Genomic DNA, 25,174 nt, shown 5'->3' with positions numbered 1-25,174 from the left:
TGGAAGCTGACGGTGCCTCGTGTGAAAGTCAGATTGCCTCCCTAAGCACATCGTTAGAAAGGGCACAAGATTTCCTACATTTTGATGTAAAAGTTATGTATGAAGAGTTAAAACTGTGTATGGTATCGCGAGGTAAAGAAAATCTAGCTTCTGCCTCTTTCCACTCTGTCAGTTGGGCCCTGCCCTCTGAGTCCGAACATTCCATCCCATACACACCAATGTAAAAATGGCAGAAAGGTATTTTTTCTAAGCCTCAATGAAGACAGATTATTTTAAAAAGTACTAATGGGATTTGAAAGTTGAATACCAACGCTGAATGTATGAAAGATGGGGAACGGTTTAAAGTTTGAATGGAGTTTCTCGGTGAATGTATGAATGAGTAGCTAGCAGTTGAAAATATATGAAAATGTGTCAACTTTGAACATTTTGTCCATCCGCTTTAATGGGGAAAAAATGTCCGCTAAACGTTGAAAATCTCGGAAATTATAAATGTTATGAATAATAAAAATAGTAGCACACCATTCTGAATCAAGCCGAACGTTTTGATGTATGAATGAAGTTTCTATGTTGAAAAATGTGGAAGGAGTTAATGAGCAAAAATCTGGCGGAATAAATAAATAAAGAAAAACATTTTAGTGGTGTAGAATATAGATGTGAAAGCCTCCAGCATTCACACCAATAAAAACAGATACTTATACAGATAATTGCAGGATTGTCATTCAAAATAAATATTTAAAGATTGTTTTCAATAAGTGGTGAATTTCAGGGAAGGTCAGTTTGAGCACCACCTAGCGGTCAGATTAAAGGAGTGCAGATCTACTGCGCCCCACTCTATGGTCCCACTGCACCAAACTCTCTCGTCGTTAAAGTGTGTTTTTACGGGTTACCGGTTGGATCCAGAATCAGATGTGTGTCTGTAAAGAAAACATTACTGATCCCACAAACCAAAGACACCCACAGATCGGAACCAAAAAGCAAAGTGTGTGTGTGTGTGTGTGTGTGTGTTACGTTACCGATCACATGAGCTGCATTCATGTGACCGCCGGGTTCACGTGGTTTCTAAGCGATATAAAGAGAAGAGGAGGACCATTTCATTTCACAGACTTAATAATCACAGAGTTTCTGTTTATAGTGATAGACAAGTACATGAAAGAGGGGCACCTGAAGATCTGAAGTTCACACTACAGCTGACATACGAGCTACAGGTAAATTGTGTTTTTGTTGTTGTTGCTTTGTCCTCTGCTCCTCAGCTTAGCTAGTTTCCGGTTATTAGACGTTACAGATTGTTTACACACGGTGAGTTAGCAGTTAACCGCTAACCTAGCTAAATCCGTTACACTTTACATAAACTAGTGGAGAACACATTAAACGGTATGTTCAATTAATATTTTTGAACTGACTAATTTAATACAAAAACCAGTTCAATTCCAGTTTGTTCTCATGGCTTTAAATGGTGTTGTTTTTGACTCCCTGGCCCATTTAGCCGTATGCTCAGATCAGACCAGAGGACGTGATAAGATATGGGGTTGTCCAAACACACGGTGTACCTCATGAATTAATGATTAGTGAAATCTGTCAGCACCTCCAAATAAAGAAAGAAAAGAACTTGACGCCCGAAGTTAAAATAAATATGATACATAATACTGAACCGTCAGGCACATTGATGCAACAGGGAAATGGAAAGTGAAACTAGGTTTTTATGAGAGGTGGAGGCAGCTAAACTGCCGTCTGCTTCACCCGTAGACTGTTCATATTTACAGTCAATGGCTTCAACCAGACAAAAGCGAGGGGCTGAGACTTGTTTTACACAGTTATAAACATGTCTGTGATACAGCAGAGGATCAGAGCGAGGGGGGGCTAAGTAAAGCTGAATAAACTGGAATAGATTGACCTTTGTGTAAAATGACCATAGACAACTACAACACAATTTCCAGCCTAAAAGGAGAAATGAATGAAAAGTGAAGTTTGCATATTTGGAACCATAAGCCAACTGACATGATCCCTTTTTTAAATATTAAGTAAATCCAGCATTGGACTTCCTTCCTGTCAGTAGACCATCAGCTTTTTGACAGGGAACAAGGAAATGAGTTGTATCAGTCCACACAATAACGGAGAACACACCTCACCATTTGCCATTATAGTAAAGTATTACAGATTTACAGTCCGTGTTGCCTTTTTAATCTATATGTGCAAGTAATTTGAAAGATATGTGTGTAACTTCTCATGTTTTAAGAAATGCTGTACAGTAGCTTGACGCTACAGTACTTCCAGGTCTTGTGCTCGAGACCTAAAGATGAATTTTATAGCATGAGAAGGAACATTACAGATCATTGGGTTTTGTTTTTTTAACCCTGATTCCTGTAGTTTTGACATCCAAACGAGTTCAAAGTCTTTCTTTTCAGAGGTAGCTATACTAATACTGATCAGCATTGTCCTGTTTATATTCTTATTGTTTAACACAAGTACACTAACGGGAAGAGAGAGTAGATGAACACAATGTTTAAAGGTCTCCTCCAGATGAACTCAACCTAAAGCTGTAGGACTTCTAATCTTAAACTTAAATGAAGATCATTATAAAGGAGGTGGTGAGGAACTTGTGTTGTCTCTGTGGCTTTGGTGCTGACTCATCCATGTCTTGATTTAAAATCTCCCACAAGGGGGAATTATTTCACAACCCCTTGGCCTTTAAAAAATCAGTTGGTTAGTCATCAAGCTAAAAAGCGCAGTTGTTTTTATCTCCAATAGATATTTTGGAGATGCAAGAGTACTGCCAAAGGAAGGCCTCAGTCATTGTAACCTTTGTGAGCCTTGCTATGATAACTGTGTTGAAAACTTATTGACGGGAAACTGATTAGTTTCAGGCAGGTCAGCAGGCTGAAGGTTCACTTCCCCAAATTGGATCCAAATCATTGTTTCAGCTAAAAGGCTGTGTGTGTGTGTGGGGTTAAACAATGGTCTAAAAACTTAAACTTGTCTTGTTTGGATTTTTCTTGTGGCCCAGTCATCTGATATCCAACCGGTTTCACTGGAATTCATATTTTCTCTGTCACAGACCTGGGGCGTTTTCAGTAGATTCTCTTCTGCTTTCTCCGTAAAAAGAAACAGGTCATGCCTAAACAGGTGTGCTGATTATAACAGACCACTAACAAGCCAGGCTCTTGTTCTCTAGAGAAAATCTATGTGGCAGTGTGCCAATGAAAGCACTGAGGGTCCTATAAGTAATTAAGCTCCCATACAAGCGCATTTAAAATTGTATTTGGCAACACACACTGCAAATGTTGTTTGCTAATCTTGCTTGGAACACTCAGGTTGATAAAATACAATACAATCTCTGAATGCTAAAAAAAAAAAGTCAACATGTTCTGTGTCTTTTTTTTGTTTTGTTTGTCTAAAGGCTTTTGTTCTCCACTCCTGCTGTTTGGGTCTTAATACGTCAGCCGTTGTCGTTTTTTTGTAAGGGTTTGAAGCTGCATGTTAGTTAATCTCATCATGTTTATACAGAAGCAGTGTCTGCACTGCTATTGATTTTGTTGGACTTTGAGCATCCTGTCCTGAGCACACTCCATGCCTCCATTTAATAGCCTACATTAGTATCACTAAGGGGTCTTTGTCTGGAGCTGATATCAACTCTTACCCGTGCATTTTCCTTCTAATAATAATGTGGTCCCATGTCTACAATTTGATTTCAAACTCAGACCATTTGGGGCTTGCTCTCGCTTGTGCGGGCGTTGCTTTTTAAGTGGGAACTGAAACTCAGTCTGTCTTGGTATCAAAAGTCTTGAGTGTAAATCCTGGAAATGTTTATTGTACATGTGTGCCTGCTGATGCAGCGTGTTTAACCACTTTAAAGATCTCTGATGTGCATGACTGAGGAGAAGAGGTTTTCCCCGTGCTACTATGTACATTGTGTTTGCATGTTCCACTCGTAGCCGCAACCAGAGTGACGGAGTCTAGTCTGCTGTGAATTTTGTTTTTATCAGCCTAGTTTCAGGAGTGTATGCAAGTGTGTTAAAGCATATCATTGCGTTGTCTCAGGCTTTTATTTTAATTTAATTAGGGCTGCAACTAACGATTATTTTAATAATCGATTAATCTGTCGATTATTTTTTCGATGAATCGGATAAAAAAAAAGCATTAATTTACATCAACTCAATACATACATACTTGTTTTAGTTAATAGTTGTGTAAAGGTAAGTAACCCAAATAGCAGATACACACACACACACACACACACACACACACACACACACTTATTCATTAAATTATTACCATCATTGTAGTAAGTGCAAGTTAAGTTCATTTATACACCACACACTAATATATTTGTCAACAATAACTGATATGGGACAAGCACATAATATATACATGACAACAGATTGAAAAATTAATGGGCCAAAAAAGGCGAGTGAATAAATATATAATATATACCACCCCTGCTCTTATTACTGTTATTACCGAGCTAACGCTAGCTTGTCAAGCTAGTCAGCTGGATAACGAGTAAACGGCAGCACCAGAAGAGCTACAGGAGGGACGGTACGTTCCTCCCTTCAGAACGGAACAGAAGTAGGATAGTGTAGTGACTTTACCCTGCTGTTGAACTCCCTTCCTCCTCATCAAGGACTCCAACAGGTTTAAGATTTAGGTGCTGACTCATCACCGTGGTGCGCCCGTGCCATGCCGTGTCGCTTTTGCTTATCTTGCAATTAACACGTTTTTGATTTATTTAGTGTGAAATGCTCACACCTTGGATGACTTGGGTCGTACTGATTTCTCTGCCTCCGCCGAGTGTTTCAGAACAACGTTACGGGTCTCTCCGGTCTCTCCGTATTTCCTCGACCCCCGCTCTGCTCTTTTTTTTCTTTTCTTTCGCTCCGCTCCGCGCTGTTCCTCTCTGCGCTCAACTCCAATTTTTTTTTTTTTTAATCTCCGCTACGGAGTGGCGTAATAGTTGCGCGACACAACGAATCGATAATGAAATTCATTGCCAACTTTTTTTAGTAATCGAATTTTATCGATTCGTTGTTGCAGCCCTAAATTTAATAATTAAAACCGTGTCTACAATTTCCCAAAACTGCTCTATTATCCTACTGATATAGACTCTTTTCAGTTTTCAGTAGGTTGTAGGTTAAATGTAAAGTCTTCTTCTTCTAGCTTTCTTTTCTAGAATTGTTATTCATTCAGTATTGGTAAGGTTTAATGATTGAATCAGAATTTATACAATAAAATTACCATGGCTCCAAGTATAATTTGTAACGTGAATAATGAATAAACGTGTCCTCTTCATTTTTGTATTTTTCAGGCAAAATGTGGCGTGCCGCCTTTCTCTTATTGGCTGCCAGCTTGTCAGTGAGCCTGGCCAGACCCCACCTCCAACCACTGTCCAGTGAGATGGTCAACTACATCAATAAGATCAACACTACCTGGAAGGTGTGTTTTTTATTTTCAGGATTCAAGATTTTTTTTTATTTGCCATTTGTGCATACACCAAACAGTCCAGGCATATTGGAATTCTTGGGTAGGCTCTTTGAGTCAAATAAAAAGAGTAAAGGGCAAAGAAAAGCACACCGACTAAAATAGAAAAAGTGTATACAAGGTAAATATATTAAAATAAAGTAAGACAAAAAAACTTAGATACTTTACAAAAAAGTGCAATACTGTAACTGGAGGATAAAACTATGGGGGGATATTGCATTTGTAACGAGCATAAATATTGTTTTTGTTTTTTTCTTCTTTTTCTTTACCTTGATTTTCTTACCTTGGTAGCAGTTCTATTTGACTAAATCTCCTTCCACTCCTGCAGGCTGGTCACAACTTCCATAATGTCGACTACAGTTATGTCAGGAGACTCTGTGGTACAATGCTGAAGGGGCCTAAACTGCCAGTCATGTGAGTCTCATTGTGAAACACAGGAAAGGAACAGATTAGTATTCCATTATGCTTACATATAACGGAGTATTTGCTGTGTTGTACACTAATTATACATACATGTACATTTGTACAAAAACAAGCAGTGTCATGGACGAGAACTCTGTACCTCTCCTGCCCAATACAAAATAGGAAAAGTACATAAAGTTTGCTTACACTGTAGTCATAAGTTGTGGTAGCGCACAGTAATACTTGACTCTATAACACGGTTTCCCTCTGCAGGGTTCAGTATGCTGGAGACCTGAAGCTGCCTAAGAACTTTGACTCCAGAGAGCAGTGGCCCAACTGTCCCACTCTGAAGGAGATCCGAGACCAGGGCTCCTGTGGATCCTGCTGGGTAAGATACAATCTCACTGCTCAAAAGATGTGACCACGTTTAACTGGGGTTGAGGTTTTTATTTTCTTTTTTTTCATTTAAGTAACCTACTATCCAGGGAATTGTATGACTTTGATTTGTGGTTAGTAATGTGTTGAGTCACACAAACCCCTATGCTAAATTGTTGACATTCACTTTTACAACTTTTTATTTACACTGTATACAGCCCCAAATCACCAATAGTATTTGTATGTCTGTGACATGTTGGTTGTTCTGCCCACAGGCTTTTGGCGCCGCAGAGGCCATCTCTGACCGTGTGTGTATCCACAGCAATGCCAAGGTTAGCGTGGAGATCTCCTCAGAGGATCTGCTGACCTGCTGCGACAGCTGTGGCATGGGGTGAGAGGCAGTAATGTGTGAAAAGTTTCACTACTATTTGTCTTCAAATGTCCCCAGTAGATGCTTGCAGTGACCTACAGTATATTGACCATTAATCCAGAGCTCAGTAGCAAACCACATGGTGTGGAATTTGAATTACTGGGTATTTATAATGGGAGAATGAATTGACTCAATACAGGCTCTCCAGTGAATGATCTGATAAGAAGATAGAAGTCCAAAATTGTATAGGAATGCATTTACTTTCAGATTCATTCATTCATTCATGGTAGGCTGTTGATTCTGTTTCTAGAGCCACAGCAACCACTAGCCTCAATGTAACCTTACATAAAGATGACTCTACTGAGATCCACACAATGATGTATACATATTTTAAAGTGAGCACCGTTAATAAATCAGTTCTTGGTATCCGCAAATACCGTAGGAATAGGTAGGATTCCTAATCTCTATTTGGTTCGGGGAAAGGTTGGGTCGGTGCTTCCCTGATATTGTACATTTGGAGTTGGAGGCAGGGAGTACATAGTGGTTGTCTGTAAAAGTGGATTGTTTTGATTAATTTTTTTTCTCTCTTTAGATGTAATGGTGGCTACCCTTCAGCTGCCTGGGACTTCTGGACCAATGCAGGGCTGGTCTCTGGAGGTCTCTATGACTCCCACATTGGTGAGTTTTGTGTGCGAGACTCCCTACAGTGGTACACGATTGTGGTGTCTACAATTCTGATATTTGTGTCCTTGCTCTTTTTGTGTCTACAGGTTGTCGGCCCTACACCATCCCCCCCTGTGAACACCACGTGAATGGCAGCAGACCCGCCTGCTCTGGGGAGGGTGGAGACACACCCGAGTGCGTCCAGAAGTGTGAAGCTGGATACACACCCGGCTACAAAGCGGACAAGCACTTTGGTAAGAAAGAAAATACTTCCATAAATAAGGGAGGGATTCAAGTTAATCATGCCAACATTGGCTCTGTGTTCTGTGATTTTTTTCTGGGAAACATGTTTCTCACTTTAGTTGGTTATATTATATTTGACTGTAATACTTTTGAAGTGATTTGATGTTGCTCTGTTGATAAATGCAGTATAAAAAACAAAATGGAAAGTTTTTGAATAGTAAACTGACTCGATTGAAGCATGATTTATTATGTTGAAATATGTAACCCCATACATAAATGTTTTTGAATTAATCAATTAATTTTCATTGGCAATTCTACTCAACAAATTTTTTAATGGGTATCATTAAATATAGAATCAATTTACATGATATTGTTATTAATCCATCACTAACTGGTATTCATTTACACTGACATGAATGGTAATAGATCTTTGATCAGGACAACCGAACCAGTTAAACTATGTATCCAGTCATGCCCCATTAGTCTTGTATATCTTGTAATCTCTTTATGTGCCACAAGCAGTATGTTTATGATTTTAAAATGGGCCTAACCCTCATGTTGATGAACAAAGCTACACACACACACACACGCGCGCGCACATGCACATGCACATGCACACACAGAGACGGAGAGCACAGAATCTTAACTCAAAGTTTGTTGCAGGTAAAACTTCTTACAGCGTGCTGTCAGATGAGGAGCAGATTCAGAGTGAGATATACAAGAATGGCCCAGTAGAGGGAGCCTTCACCGTCTATGAAGACTTTGTGCAGTACAAATCCGGTAAGAACATGAGCACCATTAACAGACAAATGTGCCAAAAACTCACTGTCACAAAGTACTTGTACACTCACAACCTGTTGAGCACAGGGTAAATGCTGATTGCAGATTTGCCTTGCCCATATGTCCAGGTGTGTATCAGCATGTGTCTGGGTCTGCTGTGGGTGGCCACGCCATCAAGATCCTGGGCTGGGGAGAGGAGAATGGTGTTCCCTACTGGCTCTGTGCCAACTCCTGGAACACTGACTGGGGTGATAACGGTGAGCGCACACACACACACACACACACACACACACACACACACACACACACACACACACACACACACACACACACACACACACACACACACACACAGACACACACACACAGACACTTCACGTGATAGTCACTCTGAATTATAAACTGTAGCCCTCTTATTTACATGTATGAAGGGAAGGTAATTTTAGAAACCCTTTTAGTATAATACAGTCTAATGCCCCAACTGCAGCATCAACTGAACACATTATTGAATCCACCTCCTGAAAGTTTCACACAACTTTTCATTCCCATCCTAAACTTAGATGCCCATGTACATTTAGTGGATACTATTTTTGCATAGTGGTACAGTATTGCTACGTTTTAAGTAACATGATATGAATACTTGTCTGCAACAGGTTAAATATCAGTAAATCAACAATTGTATAATGCATTGCCATGTAAAACTCCTTGTACTGTGTATATACCTGGCAGCCCTTCTAAATATGAGACACAAATGCACACACCATATGTCCATATGTTCTCACACTTAAGATGGGTGAGATATTTTATACTTACAAACATGCAATTCATGGTGTTGTGTCAAAGCTTTTTTTTTTTTTTCTTTCCAATTTATGTAAACTGGTCTGTTTCTGGTCTTCAGGATTCTTTAAGTTCCTGCGTGGATCGGATCACTGTGGTATTGAGTCTGAGATTGTGGCGGGGATTCCCAAATAAATTCTATGGTAAGCCAACAAAACCTGTAATGGCAATATATTGTACTGGCCTCAAACAAACCTGCGTTTACTGTTTACCTTTACAGTACAACTCTGCCATTTTATTGCAACCTCCCTAATTTAATGTCATAAACCAAACTGGAGTGCATGGATTTATATTTGTACGTACATATAGCTCTAAATTGACTGTTGACCCTGTACCAACCCAGTAGCTCCCATTTCAAGTCTGAGAGGCTATTGTCTTTGTGAAATCCTCCAACAAAGGTTATGGATATGACTTGAAGTATGTGCATTACTGACTCTGTTTGTTTTTTCTCTTGCAGGTTTTGAGCCAAGATGCCCATTACATATTCAATAGAGGATTGCCCACTCAACTTGCCTGCTCTAGAAAGAACTCATTTAACAGCTTTTAGACCTTTTTAGTTGAGGCCCACTGATCACCTTGCACACATGGCATGTGGCTGTTTTTTTTAAAGCAGACAGATGTATCACTGTTTTTTTAACTGAATGTTTTTTGGGACTGAGCTGTTGTAAGGTCTTGTTCCTTCACCTCCTTAAGGCAAGGTCAATCAAAAATGTGCATGGGAGGAAATCGTTTTTTAAGATTCATATGAGCATTTCATTTGATCTCAGGTGATTCGAAGCAGACTGTCACTGTTGTAGAAGTTTTTTTTTTTTCTTCTCTCCCCTGTTGTCCCTATTCTGCACAAGTGTGGAGCATCTCAAGACTCTGCCCAATGCAGCGGAGGTCAGTTTGTTTTGAATGTTTTTAATTTTTAATGATCACAGCTTTCATATTTGATATTTTTATTCAACATTACTTCTCTGTGCCACAAATGCCACTCCATAATGTTAGGTACTCATTGTGATTGGTGCCTGTTACCGTTTTTTTTTAAATTTTTAGATGGTGGATATTGGGATGTTTTTATTGTCTGCCTGTGTTGAACAAAATATTGGCACATAAAGTGTTATGTTCTGAATTAAATAAAACAATATTTGGTTCCCATTATGGTGTTGTTACTCTTGAATATCATGCTGGCATTTGAAATAAATCTTTTTATGATGGTTTGCACGCCTGATGGAATTGACTCGCAGAAAAATTTAAATGACCAAGAAAATGTGGGCCGAGATACGATCGATGAATGGATAAGTAGATGTGAGCCAAAACTAATCTGATGGTAGTTGATAAATGTTGTAGGTGTCTGCTGTTTCTGACATTTAATCACAGACTGTTAATATGCTTTTAATCCAAAAAGGTGTAATAAAAAGAATCTGATTTACAATAATGGGTGGTAGTTTTGTGACCTATTCATTCTGAAGCACCTATTATTATTATTATTATTATTATTATTTTTTTTTTTTTTTTATGTGAGCATTACCAACTAAAAACATAGTATCTACTTTCTGGGCCAACTGCACTGATAATGGGAAACAAAGCTGCACATTATAGTCGAATAGATATAACGGATGCAAACTTTTTGAGAAGATCTCTTAATAAATCCATGAGAAGATCTGGCTTTTTTTTTTTTTTTTTTAAGCACTGCCACTTCCGCATTGTTGTCTGAAGGCAAAAACAAACACTCCCCCTTCATAGTAGAGTTGCTTGTTTTGCATACAGGCGTCTACCCATTATCCAACCGGACATTCGAGGCTAGGGTACAAAACACGCTTAAGAAGCCTCCTTTATAAAATGATATTGGACGTAGTTGTTAACACCATTGACATATATATAAGGTTTACACAGACTGAAACACAGTTGTCCGGGACGCGATATTACGAATCCCACTATGGCCACGCCAAGACCCGCCTTTCAATAGCGTTCACACACTACTGTTGGCCAGGTGTCCATGCTTACATGTACAGGTCCTATCCCCTGACCAATCCCCTAACCCTAACCTTAACCACAAATGCCTAACCCCAACCAATCGAGCTGCTTCGTAGGGCGGGTCTTGGCGTGGCCATAGGGGGATTCGTAATTTTGCGTCCGGGACACTCCGGTTCACAAAACAAACAGGCAACCCAACGCACGGCTCCCTAGGTCGAGCTGGTCGAAAGTGCTTGTTCATCACTGGCAGGGGAACCACCGTAGCTATAGTGAGACAGCGAGCGATGGAGGCAGGAGGCCGGACTTCGTGGATGAAATATGGGCCTGTTGTGTCCCTGTTTGTGGTTCTCTTGGCCTTCTGGTTCCGGTCACCCCAGAATGCAGTACTGGACGACAGGCTGGACACCGTCCTGTCCTCTCTTCTCCGGGCTGAAGGCAAAGTCGGAGTGAATAATGTCGCCAGACCGAAAGTGGCTGTTGGTGAGTGCAAGTGGTCTGAGCTAGCTAGCGTTATCTAACCTAATTTAGGGGTTTTAGTGTTTCTGGGTTAATAATCGTTTAGTTAGTTTAGTATGAATGGGATCCATAATAGCTGGCATTAGTTTAAAAGCTGCTCCTAATGAAATAACTTTGACCATGTAACGTTATACTAAAGATGGAATTGGCTAACGTCTTAACGTTAGCCTAAAACAAACTTAAGTGGGTATTGGAAATTATAATAAAAAAAAAGTATAGGCAATACTTTGTGTTTGTTAACCCGCAATAACATTAGCTTAGTTATTTATTACTTGGTCAGCAAATGACCGCAAGGAGATCTGAACTAATGTTGAAGCCAGACGAACAGTGGAGTGTAGCTTGGTGAATGAAAAGATGGAGGTTACAGGGAGGTGACCATGAATGATTTTGCATAATCACCAGTGATCTCAGTTCTGAACAGGGACCGTCCACTAACCAACAGGACACCACAGAGAACTGATAAGGAGCAAAGACAATTGTATGGAAATATGGGCAGGTGGTGCCAATATGTGTACCATTTAATGTGGCTGAACTAAGCTATAGTAACACAAGTCTGCCTTCTGTCACTAGTACAGATGGTAGCCTCAGCGTTACATGTCTAGTACAAAATATACTGGTTAAATAGTGAAAGCAGGTGGTGAATTGTAGGGATGCACTAACCACTGTGGCTGTAGTTAAAAACAATCTTGTTGGTTTCAGACCCTGGATATGGCTAGCGCATGACATGTTGACAGCAAGTTAACAGCTCCATGGTCTCATATCCACACCTTAAACAAAGGCCTGGGATAGCTAATGTGCCAAAAGGGAAACGCACGACAGTCTGTGGTTTCTGTCTTGCCTCATAATGTAATTAATGCAAATTAACTGTGAGCACAAAGTGGATTAGCAGTATTAACTACCTTACCTGACAAACTGCGTCAGACAGTTTCAGCAATCAGCTAATCCTCAAATCTTGTCCTTTTGAGCCTTGTTACAAACCCCCAACAAAGGCAATCACCATATCTGTCCAACCTTTAACCAGTTCAACAACAGGCTCAGCCACGCAGTCAGACCGGTTACATTGTTACTATTTAGAAATGTCAGCCTTGTCACACATCCCAGATTAGTTTGATCTAATCCTTGTGTATTGCTATTAGGTGAATTGGACTACAACATAATGACAAATACTGGCCTGTTGACTTTCAACCAAAAGCACAATAAATATGAACTGATGCTGACTATAAAACCAAATATACACAGGTCAAATTGTCAGAAGAAAATTGTAGATGGCTAGCTAAGAGCGTTGAAAAGCAATTGCAAGCAAAGCAGCTTGACTAAGTTCAATTCCAAACTTATTTACAAACTTTAGCTTTTTGGCTTCTCTAACAGGTTGCACAGGTAGTCCATCTGGGGTTGTTGCACATGATGTTAGCCTTTGTTCAGATTTGACAGAAAATGTTTGAAGATTAATGCTATGCATTCAGGATATTTGACCCACCAGCTGAAACTGTACCGAGGTGTCAGATGATATTATTTCAATTTTTTAGGGCTTTTATTGCCTTTTTAGTAGACCATCTGAAAAGTGACAGGAAAGGGGGGTAGATAGGGGATGACATGCACCAAAAGGGCCACTGGTCGTATTCAAACCCAGGCCGCTGCCAAGGACTCACCTGGCATTATCCTTCTCTTTGCTCTATTTACACTGTTCAGTTTGACTGAATTGAAGTGTCATTTTTTTTTGCTGAAGGCCATCTCTTCATCTCCTTATCCTTCTTGTTGGCTCCAGATTTCTTTTTTTTAAGATCAAACTTTTATTTATTTATTTTTATATATATATATTTTTGAACATACAGAACAGAAACACAATTGAACAAGATCAACAGCCTTCTCCCACCCTCTGCGCTCTCCAGCAAAGAAAATAAACATAAAAATACAAAATCAGGAATCACACCTGGCCTAGTCACTCTTCTCTAGTTCTTGTGATGCTGAGGTCAGTAGGACTGATACTTGTGTTGCTGCGTTTCTCCATAGGTCTATAGTAGACGATTTGGCTTTGTTAATCCTTGCTGTGGAGAGCTCAAGCATAACTATGTCTAGGAAGTACGCCAACCACTGTTTTATACAAAGCGAGTGGGAGGGGGAGCCAGCGTTGAGCTATCATTTTCTTGGTCGCGGTTGATCCAGCTAGCCAAATTTTCTTCTGTCTCCCAAGCAGGTGTAATTTAGAGTCATTAAGTAACAAAACAATCGGGTCAGTAGGAATTCGACATCCTATCACATCAGATATTATTGATGTTGTTTTATTCCAAAACTCATGCACCTGTTCACACTCCCAGACCATGTGCAAGAAAGTTCCAGTTTGTTCAGGTTGGCAAAACGTGCAATAGGGAGTAGGAATGGCTTTAGAGACGTAGCTCTTCTGAGGAGTTCAATATGTCGTTGGCTCCAGATTTTAAGTCCTATACCTGCTTCTGGCCATGGTTTTTATCACATATTTCTCACTCTTTGTCTTTCTTTCTATGCCCCTCTCCCTCATCCACAGGTTTTGGAGGTTGTGTTGACCTGATAGTGGACGGGGTATCGTTGCTTAATAAGATTGGCCTCCCTCCCACAGACCAGCCCCTCCATCATGACTACATAGAAAATGAAGTGCAGCTGGCTCAGAGCTTTGCCTACTTCTTTGCACCAGGAGCTGCTGCAGAGTAAGTGTTGTGTGTTTGTGTGAATAAGAGCTGGCAGTTAAATAGCCTAGTTGTGGTCTAGTTAATTAATCCTTAATTCGCAGTATTGTAACATAAATGTACATGAACAAGTGCTCTTACAACTATTTGAATAGTTTAGTCTATGACTGGTTATCTGAATTCATTTGTTCATATGAAAGGTGTGTTTGTGTGTTTTTTGTAATCAAAAATGAATGAGGGGGAACATAAAGTAAATAAATACTTGGTTAGACCAGCCTAGAGCAAATTTAAAATAGTTTCTTTGTTGCACTCCTCAGGCTGCTGTGCTCCTGACTCATTCTGTCTCCCTCACATGCTCTTTCACAAACCCATTCGCGTTCCTCCAAGAATGTTTTAGGGCTTATTAGTAAGGTACATACAAAGAATAACAGATTATTATTATCAAATCTCAATTAGACATAGAAACCAGGTCTTTTTCAGCTCAGCATTTAGAAGTATTTCTCTTCTTTCTTGCCTGGTTTCTTGTGGAATTTGGAATTGTAATGACTATAATTCTGAAGCACTTTAGCCAAAAAAGATGAAAACTTTAAAAGCTAAGTGATATGTGCAAAGAACAGAAGAGATGATTGGGTGTCTCTGCAAAGTGTAAACCGGGTCAAATCACATATGTAAAGTTTGTCTGTTTAAGGCCACGTGTGTACCGGGAGCCTTCATGCACACAACTAGAGCTTCTTGTTATCTTTATTCTCTATGTGATGGGACAAGACCGTGAAGTCAGAAATATTTTAGCTTTTATCAGAAGGGTACCATGGTTTAAATGGGTTTCAGGTGTTCATTGGTTAAGGGGGCAAGGCATATTTATTTATACAGCTCATACACATTGGCAATTTAAAAATGCTTTATAAATTGCATAAAAGAACTACAAAATAAGAAAAAGAAAAGATGTTCAGAGAAAATGATGTTGGTAAGTTCAAGTTTCAACATTCTTTCACTATTGTTTTGCTTTTTAATTTGTCTTGCAGGCGTTTTATGCTAAATGATACCCTATTCAGTGAGCTGGTCGAAGCGTCCCGTGACTTACCTGGAAACAGATGGGCAGTAGGCGGCAATGCCCCGGTGATGGCTGGTCGCATGGCAACTGAGGGATGTGATTTATTGCTAGGGGGAAGTTTCAGCACCGATTTTATTGATGTCCTGTCCCAGCACATAACGGGTACACCGATACATATTTGTACACCTTCCTCTGCCTTCTATGTTTTCTTCCCACCCCTGTCTTCTATACTTCCATGCCTGTACTAACCTACCTTTGTCTTTCCAGTGGCAGGTAACATAGTGGAAGAGCCAGACATTCATCTGATCCTGGAGTATCCATCTGGTGCTAGCTGGGGTAACTATACCTCACGTAGAGCCAACAGGTATGTGTTAGTTGAGCATTTTATATTTTGAGTATCTTAAAGGATCACTCAGGTGACCTGTATATGTGAGTGTTTAAGCCCAGAGACACATTTCTCCACCATGCATAGTACAGTAGGCTGAATTAAATGAATGTTGGGAGTAATAGAACCAAGTGTTGTGTGTGTGCGCATACATATTTATGAATGTAAGCCTCTGCTGTATTTGAAGCGGACCGTGTTTGTCTCTGTAGATATATCGTCCACAGCGATGACCATAACCCCTACCTGGACTCCATGGCGGAGTTTGCTAAGAAACTCAAAGACTTTGACCCAGATCTTCTGGTAGTGGGTGGGCTGCAAATGATGGATAACTTCCCCTTCCAGTCAGGTAAGAGGTTATTAGTTGCTGAACATGCAGCAGTTGTGTCTGCATTTTTGTTTCGCACAACTGAAATGGAATAGTGCTAAACGTTTGTCAGATGTCAGTTAGTTTTTCACTTACCATGTGCGAGTTTGTTGAAATAAAAGGTATGTTTTAGAAAATCATGTGGATTTCACTTTACGTTAAAGGACCTTGTCTATTCTGAGTTGCCCTTAAAGGTGACACAAGGCCTTGTACTAATTTGAAATTTGTGAGTTTAATACAGACCAGTGAAAGGCGTGCTTGTTCCACGTAACTCCATCTTCTGTCCTCTTTGTTTCCTTTACTCCTTATTGTCCGGCTTCCTTTTGTCTGAATTTCTTTTCTTCTCTTTCCACCTATTCCATTATTCCAGGTGAGCGGGACGCTCTCCTGTCCCGCCTGGCCGACCTCCTGTCCTCCTCATCTCCACAGATTGGAGTCCATTTTGAGATGGCCAGTTTTGTAGAAGAGAGTATAATGGAAGACCTACTCTACTATGTCATCCCCTATGTATGTATGCCTGTTGAACAGTTGAATTAATCAACACATTAATTCATATGGAACTAGACTAGAACAATTACACAAAGTTCATCACAAAAAATATAGTGAGCTTAAAAGGTACAAAATGTCTGGCAAATAATTCCAGGTAGTTTGAAACTAGATTGGCTTAGTTCAATTTGTTGAATACATTAAGGTATTTGTATAGTTTCCTTTTTTACATCCTTTTTGTATTTACATATTTGTATTAGTTTGTTTATTGTATTGCTGTATTTAAAAAATACAGTATGTTCTGGCCACTCCCTAAAACTGGTTAAAAAATAATAATAATTTAGTAGTAAGTGTTATTGTTCTGGCCCATTTTATCTATAGTCATTAATAATTCCAAAGTATTGTCTGTGTAGTCACATCCTGATATAGCTAACATATACAGAAACTTCTAAAAACTGTTGCATTGGTTCCCTTGATTGCAGTCAACACAGGAGTGCATACCTGAGTATGACATCTACAGTACCTGACACAGAACTATGTTTAGAGATCAAATTATAGCCACTAATTGAGTTTTTTTTTTTTTTTTTAGATTAAGATTAAATGACACCTGACACGTTGATCACTATGAAAGAAAATGTCTCAATGCAGTGTTATGGCTTCCATTTGTTTTCATGAAGATGCACAGTTCAGTTAAAGGATGATCTTAGTTTAGGTTCAATCACTCATCCTGATTCTGCTTTCTTAGGCGGACTCTTTAGGGATGAATGAACAGGAGCTTCCCAACCTGCTCAGTCTGCTTAAAGGCTCCAACATCACAGTGTTGTCAGACCCAAACCCTCGTGTAGCTACTGTCCTCGACCAAATGAGGGAGGTCTATCGCATCATAAACCAGCGCTCCAAAGATGCCAGTTCGGAAAGTGACACAGACGGTGCTAAAGCTAAGCCGCTGACTCGACTCCACGTCCACACGCTGGCCTTTCAGGCCATGATTGTGACACGCGGCTCCCAGTGGAAGAACACCATGTCCGCCACCGCCAAGGCCTCTCTCACAGCGAACCGCCATGTCTGTGGCTCTAACGACATTGACCCCAGCAAGGCCAGGCTCATCATGGACGACTCCTTCTCTGTTAGCCGGCAGGAGGGCAGCCAGCGTATCCCTCTTCAGGAGACCAGACCCGTCAGCTGCTGGGATGAGGACGACTATGAGATCTGCGTAGCACCAGTGCTGGTGTGCACTGAGGTTTACCAAACTGCAGGCGGAGGGGACAACATCTCAGCCGCTGGCCTGGTGCTGCAGATCTAGTAGAAGGACACTATATGGTCTATCTGTGTGTAGTGCTAACTACATGTTGGCAAACAATGTGACTCTGGAAACGTGATCTAGGTGTGATGCAAAGTAGCCAGCAAACATGGTTACGGATAGTGAAGTGTATCAGGCTAATGCTGTCACCCTGGCAGCTCATGGCCTAGGTGGACCATAAGGGAAACTGATTATCATTCATAGGGGTCAGATGATGGGATGCAGTGGTTAATAATCCGGTGCAGTTAAAACCTGCTCAAGTGAAAGTTTTGTAAATTGAGTAAAGTCAATCCCCAAGTCATTGTTGCCCGTCATCTGACTCCTGTCCTACGCTACTTCTCCGAGGCCTAATAAGACTTGGGCCTTCAGCCAGGATTAGATAAAGAGGGATGACGTTTTGTTGTAGCTGACAAAGCTGCAGGATAAATTCTCTTTAAACCTGTAACCCTACTATGCAGCAACCTGTTCCAGTGTTGTGTAAATGCTGAAACAGCTGAATCTTCTGTTTCTTGGGAGCAGGTTTATCAGGTGTCACCTACTGAAAATCTGAAGTTCCATCCAGTAAATGGGGCTTTGCCTACCCCTGCCTTGCAGCATATGCAGTTTCAACTTAAGGCTGACAAGTTCACATCATGTCACTTTTAAAAGATCACATCTAAACCCTTTTTTTTATTTTTATTTTTTTTATAAGAAGGCTTTATCCTGCCTCTTCCCTCTCCTATCTAATTCTCAAAGGCAAAGAAAGATTTATAGTAGAAAGCTAGTGAGGTTATTGCCTCCTGTTCTTCCTAATATATGTGAAAAATGTGCATATTGGTTTGGGTGTGTTTGATTTGTTTGAAGAATGTCATTCTTCTGTGTGTCTGTTGCAGTGCAATAATGCAAAAACAATGTTAAGAGACCACTGTTGGTAGCTGGATATGATGTCGAAAACCTCTCTACCTCCATGCTATTTTTGTTTCTCCCCTTTTTCCTATTACTCTTTTCTGTCACTTTTAAAAAAAACTTTTCTATTATGTCATATCTCTTATTATTAAGGACCAAAATAACCAGTGTGGACTGCACTTGATAACATTGCTGTGAAGGAGAAGTTACTGGCAGCCAGTTCTCATGTTCTCATATGACATGGCTGCATACAGTGGAACACAATCTCATCTCTAGTTTTAGGTTATTTCTTTAAGAAAGACGGGGTTAGCAACATGTAATTGGAAGCTTGACCTGAATGGTGTTATTCACCATGAAGCTCCTAAATCTGTGGAATATTGGAACACACAGTAATATAGAAGCCAAATAACTCTCCCCTAATGAGATCATCTTTAAGTGAAAATGGGGCCCTGCCTCTAATTGGCCACCAAACTCCCATTTCACTTTTTTCAGGGTTGAAATCGCTTTTATCTGAAACTGTACGCGACTGGACTTGAATGGGAATTAAGCCTTTTTTCTTTCTATGTACAAATCAAACATTCCACCGCAGACCCAGCGTTTGATTTTCTTTATACAACATGCATAACATGTTTACACTTCAGCATGCAAGTAGAAAAAAAATTTCTTTTCTTGATTACACAATTAAATTAGTATCTTAAAACATGCTTGTCAAAACCCCTTTTCAGCGAGGAACGCATTTATTATGTTACAATGCAACAAGTATGAGCTAAAGAAATCCCTTTAAATCTTTCATCTTTGTGTTATGATTGTACTGATTTGATGCTGTTGCTTGATTGTGCTGATGGTAAATTAGCCTTATTCTGTTTTGATTTTTGGTGTTTAGTCGAAAAGGGATTTTTTAATACAGACCTTTTCGATGTCTATAGGTGTATGTATTATTTTCTGATTTCTTTTTCTTACATGGTAATTGGAAGACGAGAGTAACGGGTCGTGTTTTTACTGTGAAATGAAACCATTCTGAAAGCAGAACCTCAGCATGCTTTCATGTTCGGATAGAGATATGCGTTTGCTACCATATCATATACTTATCTAAACTTTAGATAAGATTCATGTCACCTATGTTCCAAAGCTGTGTGTAACTGTTTTGTGCATGTTAAATATTCAATTCAGAATCACCTAAGATAAAATGCTGTGCTGCAAAAGCTGCCATTGCTTTGTTTATTTTCTCATACTTGGGATAATTTATTGATCAGGCCATCATGGCTGCAACCTGCAGTTGTTTAAAGGTCCCATGGCATGAAAATTTCACTTTATGAGGTTTTTTAACATTAATATGCATTCCCCCAGCCTGCCTATGGTCCCCCAGTGGCTAGAAATGGTGACAGGTGTAAACCGAGCCCTGGGTATCCTACTCTGCCTTTAAGAAAATGAAAGCTCAGATGGGCCGATCTGGAATCTTCTCCTTATGAGGTCATAAGGAGCAAGATTACCTCCCCTTTCTCTGCTTTGCCCGCCCAGAGAATTTGGCCCACCCATGAGAGAGAGAGAGAGAGAGAGAGAGAGACATCATGGCTTTCAAACGAGCAAAGTGGCAGTTGGTCAAGGCCTCAATAGTTACAGACACAGAAATGGCACATACTAAGGAAAGCTCATTGTGGGACTGGCTCTAGTGGCTGTAATTCTGCACCAAAGCTGAATTTCGGGAAAGAGACTTCAGATACAGTATTAGAGGACCACTAAGGTCTATGTAAAAGCATCCAAAGAGCACCATGTCATGGGACCAAGCTCATACTTTGGACAAGTAAGCACTTGATTTTGTCTTCTAGACGAGTACTCTGGGATAGTCACGGCATGGCTTCTTTGTCACAACATCCTAACACGCCGTGATGAAAGTCGTTTCCTTTCTTTCCCAACATTGAAAACATTTCATTTCCCCTATTTGTTCATTGGCTGCACATCCTGTCTAATCATCTTGTCAAATGGATAACCAGACTATCTCCTGTTTATGATACCACCACTGCGCCCAGATATAATCACCGAACAAGGAATCTTCTCCGTAGAGTTACAGAAAGTTTCTATTCTGATCTGTCTGTCAGAGATTTTGTATTGGCAGGCTTGTACCCTGCAGCTTGATGAGGGTTTCGGCCAACACTTTTAAATTACATAAAGACCTTATTTTATTACTGCTGCATGTTGTCCATTTGTAGGAGTCCTTGACTACCTTAAAATGCCCTCAACAATCGGGTCACCCCATTCTTAGAGATTTTAATAAGCAATAAGCCCTTTGAGAAATCTAGCTTCACCTGCACAATAATACACTGCAGTTTATTTTTATTTAATTTTTTAAGACCCAGTACTATGCCTCAGCCTCTATTTTAAACCCAGGTCCTGGGTTTGGGACAAGCAGCAAACTCTTTCTTAAATAACAAACAATACAAGCAATTTTGCATTAGCTATATAACAAATCTGAGTAAATCACAGTGTGTGTTGATACTGATTTCTGACTTATGTTACATGTACAAAGTGCTAAAATCTGCATTATTCCAAGTGAGTTATACTGTACATGTACTTTTAATGTGATTGTGAAAGACTTGGACATAATGAAAGTGAGGTTGTACAATATGTAAATGGATGGGAGCATAAAACATACAGTAGACATGTTATGCCAAAATTGGGATACATATCCCAAATCTGCCAATTTGAGCAAATCACATTTCATCTGAGTTGAAAGACAGTTTTCGAAACACAAAGTCAGGAGGAGATATGTACATTTGTTTATTATACCATATTGGAACTACCACATTAAGACATGCAGATATGGACCCAAACACCAAACACACACACTGTGACACTGTGACAGTGTTTACATGTCAGGGTCAATGGTCAGCTGGCTGATTAAGTCTTTGTAATAGACGAGGTTCTTCTCAGGGTCAGCGAGTGCTGTCAGCATCTCATCCATCTCCTCCTGAGTGAAGACCTCACCTGGTTTAAACACAACCATGAACAAACACAACAAACACTTTGTACAGTAGGTTGTTTTGTGAAAGTAAGGGGAATGTTCGACACACAAAATAATATCTATGAGACGATCTGCTTTACATCACAAAGTTAAAACTGAAAGCTTCTGCTGTACCTTCCTGTGTCATGTACTTTGTCAGCTCCTCAGGCTCCAAGTACCCTTTCTTTTCTTTGTCCAAAACCTGGAAACAGTGTTTTTGCCTTTATGCTTTAAAAACAATATCAGCAACTAACAGTGTCTGGCAATGCAAGACTACTAACCCTGTGATGTTGGTATCACTCTGTTGACAGTATGATATTCACAGAGGTTTAAACTCCTTCTTAATTTAGATACTGTGAAGTATTTAGTACAACAACAGTGGAGAATATGAGAAAACAGAAGCTGATCTCACCTCAAAGGCCTGAAGCAGAAGGTCCTCAGGGATACACGGGAACCTAACACACACACACACAAACATACACACACACACACACACACCATTGGTATTTGTATCTGTTGCCTATAGTATGGTAGAACCCCCATTTGACATGATGACATACCATAAACACTGTGATAAAACATGATGGAATTGACATAGCTTTTATAAGTCATTTCCAAGCCGGATTTACACTACAGTACAAACTGAACTGTAATGTGCTCATTTTATTATGTAAGAGGATCCTATGGTTTTCACTTGTTTTAGGTGATGCTGAAATATTGTCAGAGGTGGATAACATAACAACAAAACTGTGTATTACAGAGTATTCTCTTTAGATCCCATTAAGCCACTTTAAGCACAGAAAAGTGAAAAAAGTGTAAAAGAAAGTGACATATATATAATTTAAAGAAGTCTGATGTGGTATTTTCTCGGGTGGTGAAAAAACATCACCTGAAAGATTAATGATCAAAAGTCTTTGTAGACTTTTACACCACACATATATTCTGTGAAATACTGCAGTGACTATCTCATTGTATTAAACAAATATAAAAGCAATCTGAAAACTTGTACCAATGTCCGGTTATTTATTAGCTCCCTCAGTAACCTCTAGCTGAAAGTCACGCGGTATAAGAAATAATTTGCTTTAACATGTGCACCTTTTTGCAATCATGCCTTGGCATCTTCTCAACCTCAAAATTCTGCATTTATATTAATTCAGTTAGATATACAAAACAGCACGACATGGCAACAGTCAAGAAGAGTATATATTGGATATAGTAGAGCTGTCTTACTTGTGATCCAGCAGCACTTTGGTCATGGCTGGGAGGAACTTGTCCAAATGAATATATCCTGTGTGGTCCTCTTCAACCTGGTTAAACAGAACAAGACTGCTGAGTTTTGGCCTTTTAACAACAACCTGAGAATTTTATAACAAAACAGATCATAATATCACCGTACACTAAGTAGTTGCAATTTCAAGCTGATGGTAATATTCATTTGTGTTAAAACAAAAAACAATAAATGCAATTTTCAAAACTAACGTATGATGGTAAATTTAATACAATGATATCCAGGTACAATCGGTATTGTTGCATAACTTGTATATGTAAAGTGAATGTCCCTAGTTATCACTAATTAGTTTGACCAGTTGTTTTATTCATCCTAAATATCAGCGAAAATTTAAGTGAAAACGGTTCTGACCTCAGCTATTAAGTCATGTAGGTTTGCCTGAGTGGGGAAGCAACCCAGGGAATAGATGATGGTGCCGATCTCCCTGGAAAACAAACTCCATGTTAGACCACCACACGATTTAACTACATGCAAAGACTGAGTGTAATGTTTTATTCACCTAACTCTACCACAGCCCAAATAGGGTATTTCAGTTTCATTTAAAAAAAAAAAAGAAAAGAAAAGAAAAAGAAAATCCCCGGGGCCAATTTCCCCTCATAAAATACACATATTTAATTAACTGTCTATACTCTACTGTCCTTGATGGTGTGAAATTATGAGGTTCAAACCCAGCATATGGGAAAGAGTGTATATTATCCAAATATATTTAGACTTATTAGATAAATAGTCAAAACTATTTGATAAAAAGCTGAATCCATCCATCCATCCATCCATTTTATCCCAAAAAAGCAACATTAACCAGCTCGACTGGGGGATCCGGAGTTTTGAGGCCGATATAATCCCTCCACCTAGTCCTGGGTCTTCCCGAGGCATTTCCCGACAGGATCTGATGTGAACATGTTTTGTTGAATAGACTTATAATACTGCTAACTTCTGCATTCCATCTTCACATTCACTGCGTTTGAAGTTATGAGTTGTGACCTGAAGGGCTCAGCCTGGCAGAACAACCGAGCCATCGCCGCCTCTCTCACCTGACATCCACTGTGTTGTTAGACTCATAGTCAAACGCTTCAAAAGCAGCTCTGATCTTCTTGTGGACATCTGACACTATGGCCTCTGACGGACACAAGGTAGGGGAAAAAAAACAGGAACAGAGACACGAGTTAGCTTATTACTGAAGCAATAATAACTTTCAACTACCGAACCATCGAAATGATTATGGCGCTATTATTGTTGTCTGAACATGATCATTTTAAACTAGCTAATGTTAGTAGCTAGCTAGACGGTAACGTTTTATAACTAACGTTAGCTAACTACGAACCTGCACTTTGCGTGCTGTCCGCCATCCTTGCCCGGTTGTTTTTCTGTTGCCTAGCAACCTACTGTTTTTGTCAAAGGAGCAGCTAGCTAGCTAGCTAGCTAAGCTCTAACAGACTTTACAATAATACAAACATTACCATGTCATAATTATTTGATACAAAGCCATAATTATATGATAAAAGTCGAAATGTAAAAAGTCATATGATATATAAAGTCAGAATTTGAGATAAATCGTCAAAATAATTTGAAAATTAATTTTAAAAATCAGCACCATGAGATTAAAAAGTCAAAATTAATGTTATGAGATAAACAAGTCAACTTTTTGAGATAAAACGTAGAAATTATGAGATAAAAAGTCAGAATTATGAAATAAAAGTTGAAGTTATTAGATAAATAGTCAAAACTATGTGATAAGATAAAAAGCTGAATGAGATTTTTAAAAAAAAAAGTCCAAAATAGGAGAGAATTGTTGTAATAATTGTTATGCTCAATAGGCCCTATTTTGTTTGTCCTCCATGTCATTTATGGAAAAATTCTATATCCACCAGTCAAGTCAAGTCAAGTCAAGTCATTTAGTTTGTATAGCACATTTAAATGAACAACAGTTGGCCCAAAGTGCTTTACAGCTAGAGCAGGGAAGACAGGAACAGTATGCCTTGAAGATACATAATCAAGTGTGCAAGACTCCATGAATATAATTAGGCAAAGGTAAAGTCAAATAATATAACATAGAATAAAACAACAATAGAACAAAAGATAGAAAAAAGTCACACATTCCCACTGCCTATTTGCCTCAGAACCTTCCCAAGGATATATATAT

General features: G+C 39.4%; 3 protein-coding genes across 3 annotated transcripts; 2 read left to right on the top strand and 1 right to left on the bottom strand.

The window, feature by feature from the left end:
- Window positions 1-1,050: 1,050 nt before the first annotated feature.
- On the top strand, window positions 1,051-10,562 carry ctsba (cathepsin Ba). Its single transcript, XM_028595464.1, has 11 exons — window positions 1,051-1,205; window positions 5,300-5,427; window positions 5,801-5,886; window positions 6,148-6,262; window positions 6,525-6,640; window positions 7,212-7,297; window positions 7,390-7,536; window positions 8,189-8,305; window positions 8,434-8,562; window positions 9,204-9,285; window positions 9,600-10,562. The coding sequence occupies exons 2-10, from the start codon at window positions 5,305-5,307 to the stop codon at window positions 9,275-9,277; spliced, it is 993 nt and encodes a 330-aa protein (XP_028451265.1). The 5' UTR covers window positions 1,051-1,205; window positions 5,300-5,304; the 3' UTR covers window positions 9,278-9,285; window positions 9,600-10,562.
- A 692-nt stretch (window positions 10,563-11,254) lies between these two features.
- Window positions 11,255-19,954, top strand: adpgk2 (ADP-dependent glucokinase 2). Its single transcript, XM_028576747.1, has 7 exons — window positions 11,255-11,581; window positions 14,139-14,298; window positions 15,300-15,490; window positions 15,596-15,692; window positions 15,923-16,059; window positions 16,448-16,584; window positions 17,309-19,954. The coding sequence occupies exons 1-7, from the start codon at window positions 11,386-11,388 to the stop codon at window positions 17,864-17,866; spliced, it is 1,476 nt and encodes a 491-aa protein (XP_028432548.1). The 5' UTR covers window positions 11,255-11,385; the 3' UTR covers window positions 17,867-19,954.
- Window positions 19,955-21,323: 1,369 nt separating this feature from the next.
- On the bottom strand, window positions 21,324-24,447 carry drc8 (dynein regulatory complex subunit 8). Its single transcript, XM_028584015.1, has 7 exons — window positions 24,356-24,447; window positions 24,066-24,150; window positions 23,386-23,458; window positions 22,977-23,053; window positions 22,159-22,201; window positions 21,882-21,948; window positions 21,324-21,730 (listed from the first exon to the last, which is right to left on the bottom strand). The coding sequence occupies exons 1-7, from the start codon at window positions 24,378-24,380 to the stop codon at window positions 21,612-21,614; spliced, it is 489 nt and encodes a 162-aa protein (XP_028439816.1). The 5' UTR covers window positions 24,381-24,447; the 3' UTR covers window positions 21,324-21,611.
- Between the last annotated feature and the right edge of the window lie 727 nt (window positions 24,448-25,174).

The sequence above is a fragment of the Perca flavescens genome, chromosome 1 (assembly GCF_004354835.1).
Source record: "Perca flavescens isolate YP-PL-M2 chromosome 1, PFLA_1.0, whole genome shotgun sequence".
Classification (NCBI taxonomy): domain Eukaryota; kingdom Metazoa; phylum Chordata; class Actinopteri; order Perciformes; family Percidae; genus Perca; species Perca flavescens.
The sequence above is the reverse complement of the archived record's forward strand: the minus strand, read 5'-3'. Positions and strand labels throughout refer to the sequence as shown.

Coding starts and splice junctions, on each gene's coding strand:
- drc8 (XM_028584015.1), bottom strand. CDS start 24,380: ATGGCGGACAGCACGCAAAGTGCAG. Junction 24,151..24,355: donor GGACAGCACGCAAAGTGCAG/GTTCGTAGTTAG, acceptor TGTGTCCGTCAG/AGGCCATAGTGTCAGATGTC. Junction 23,459..24,065: donor AACAACACAGTGGATGTCAG/GTGAGAGAGGCG, acceptor TTTGTTTTCCAG/GGAGATCGGCACCATCATCT.
- adpgk2 (XM_028576747.1), top strand. CDS start 11,386: ATGGAGGCAGGAGGCCGGACTTCGTGGATGAAATATGGGCCTGTTGTG. Junction 11,582..14,138: donor CAGACCGAAAGTGGCTGTTG/GTGAGTGCAAGT, acceptor CCTCATCCACAG/GTTTTGGAGGTTGTGTTGAC. Junction 15,491..15,595: donor CCTGTCCCAGCACATAACGG/GTACACCGATAC, acceptor TTGTCTTTCCAG/TGGCAGGTAACATAGTGGAA.
- ctsba (XM_028595464.1), top strand. CDS start 5,305: ATGTGGCGTGCCGCCTTTCTCTTATTGGCTGCCAGCTTGTCAGTGAGC. Junction 5,887..6,147: donor GGGCCTAAACTGCCAGTCAT/GTGAGTCTCATT, acceptor TTCCCTCTGCAG/GGTTCAGTATGCTGGAGACC. Junction 6,263..6,524: donor GCTCCTGTGGATCCTGCTGG/GTAAGATACAAT, acceptor TTCTGCCCACAG/GCTTTTGGCGCCGCAGAGGC.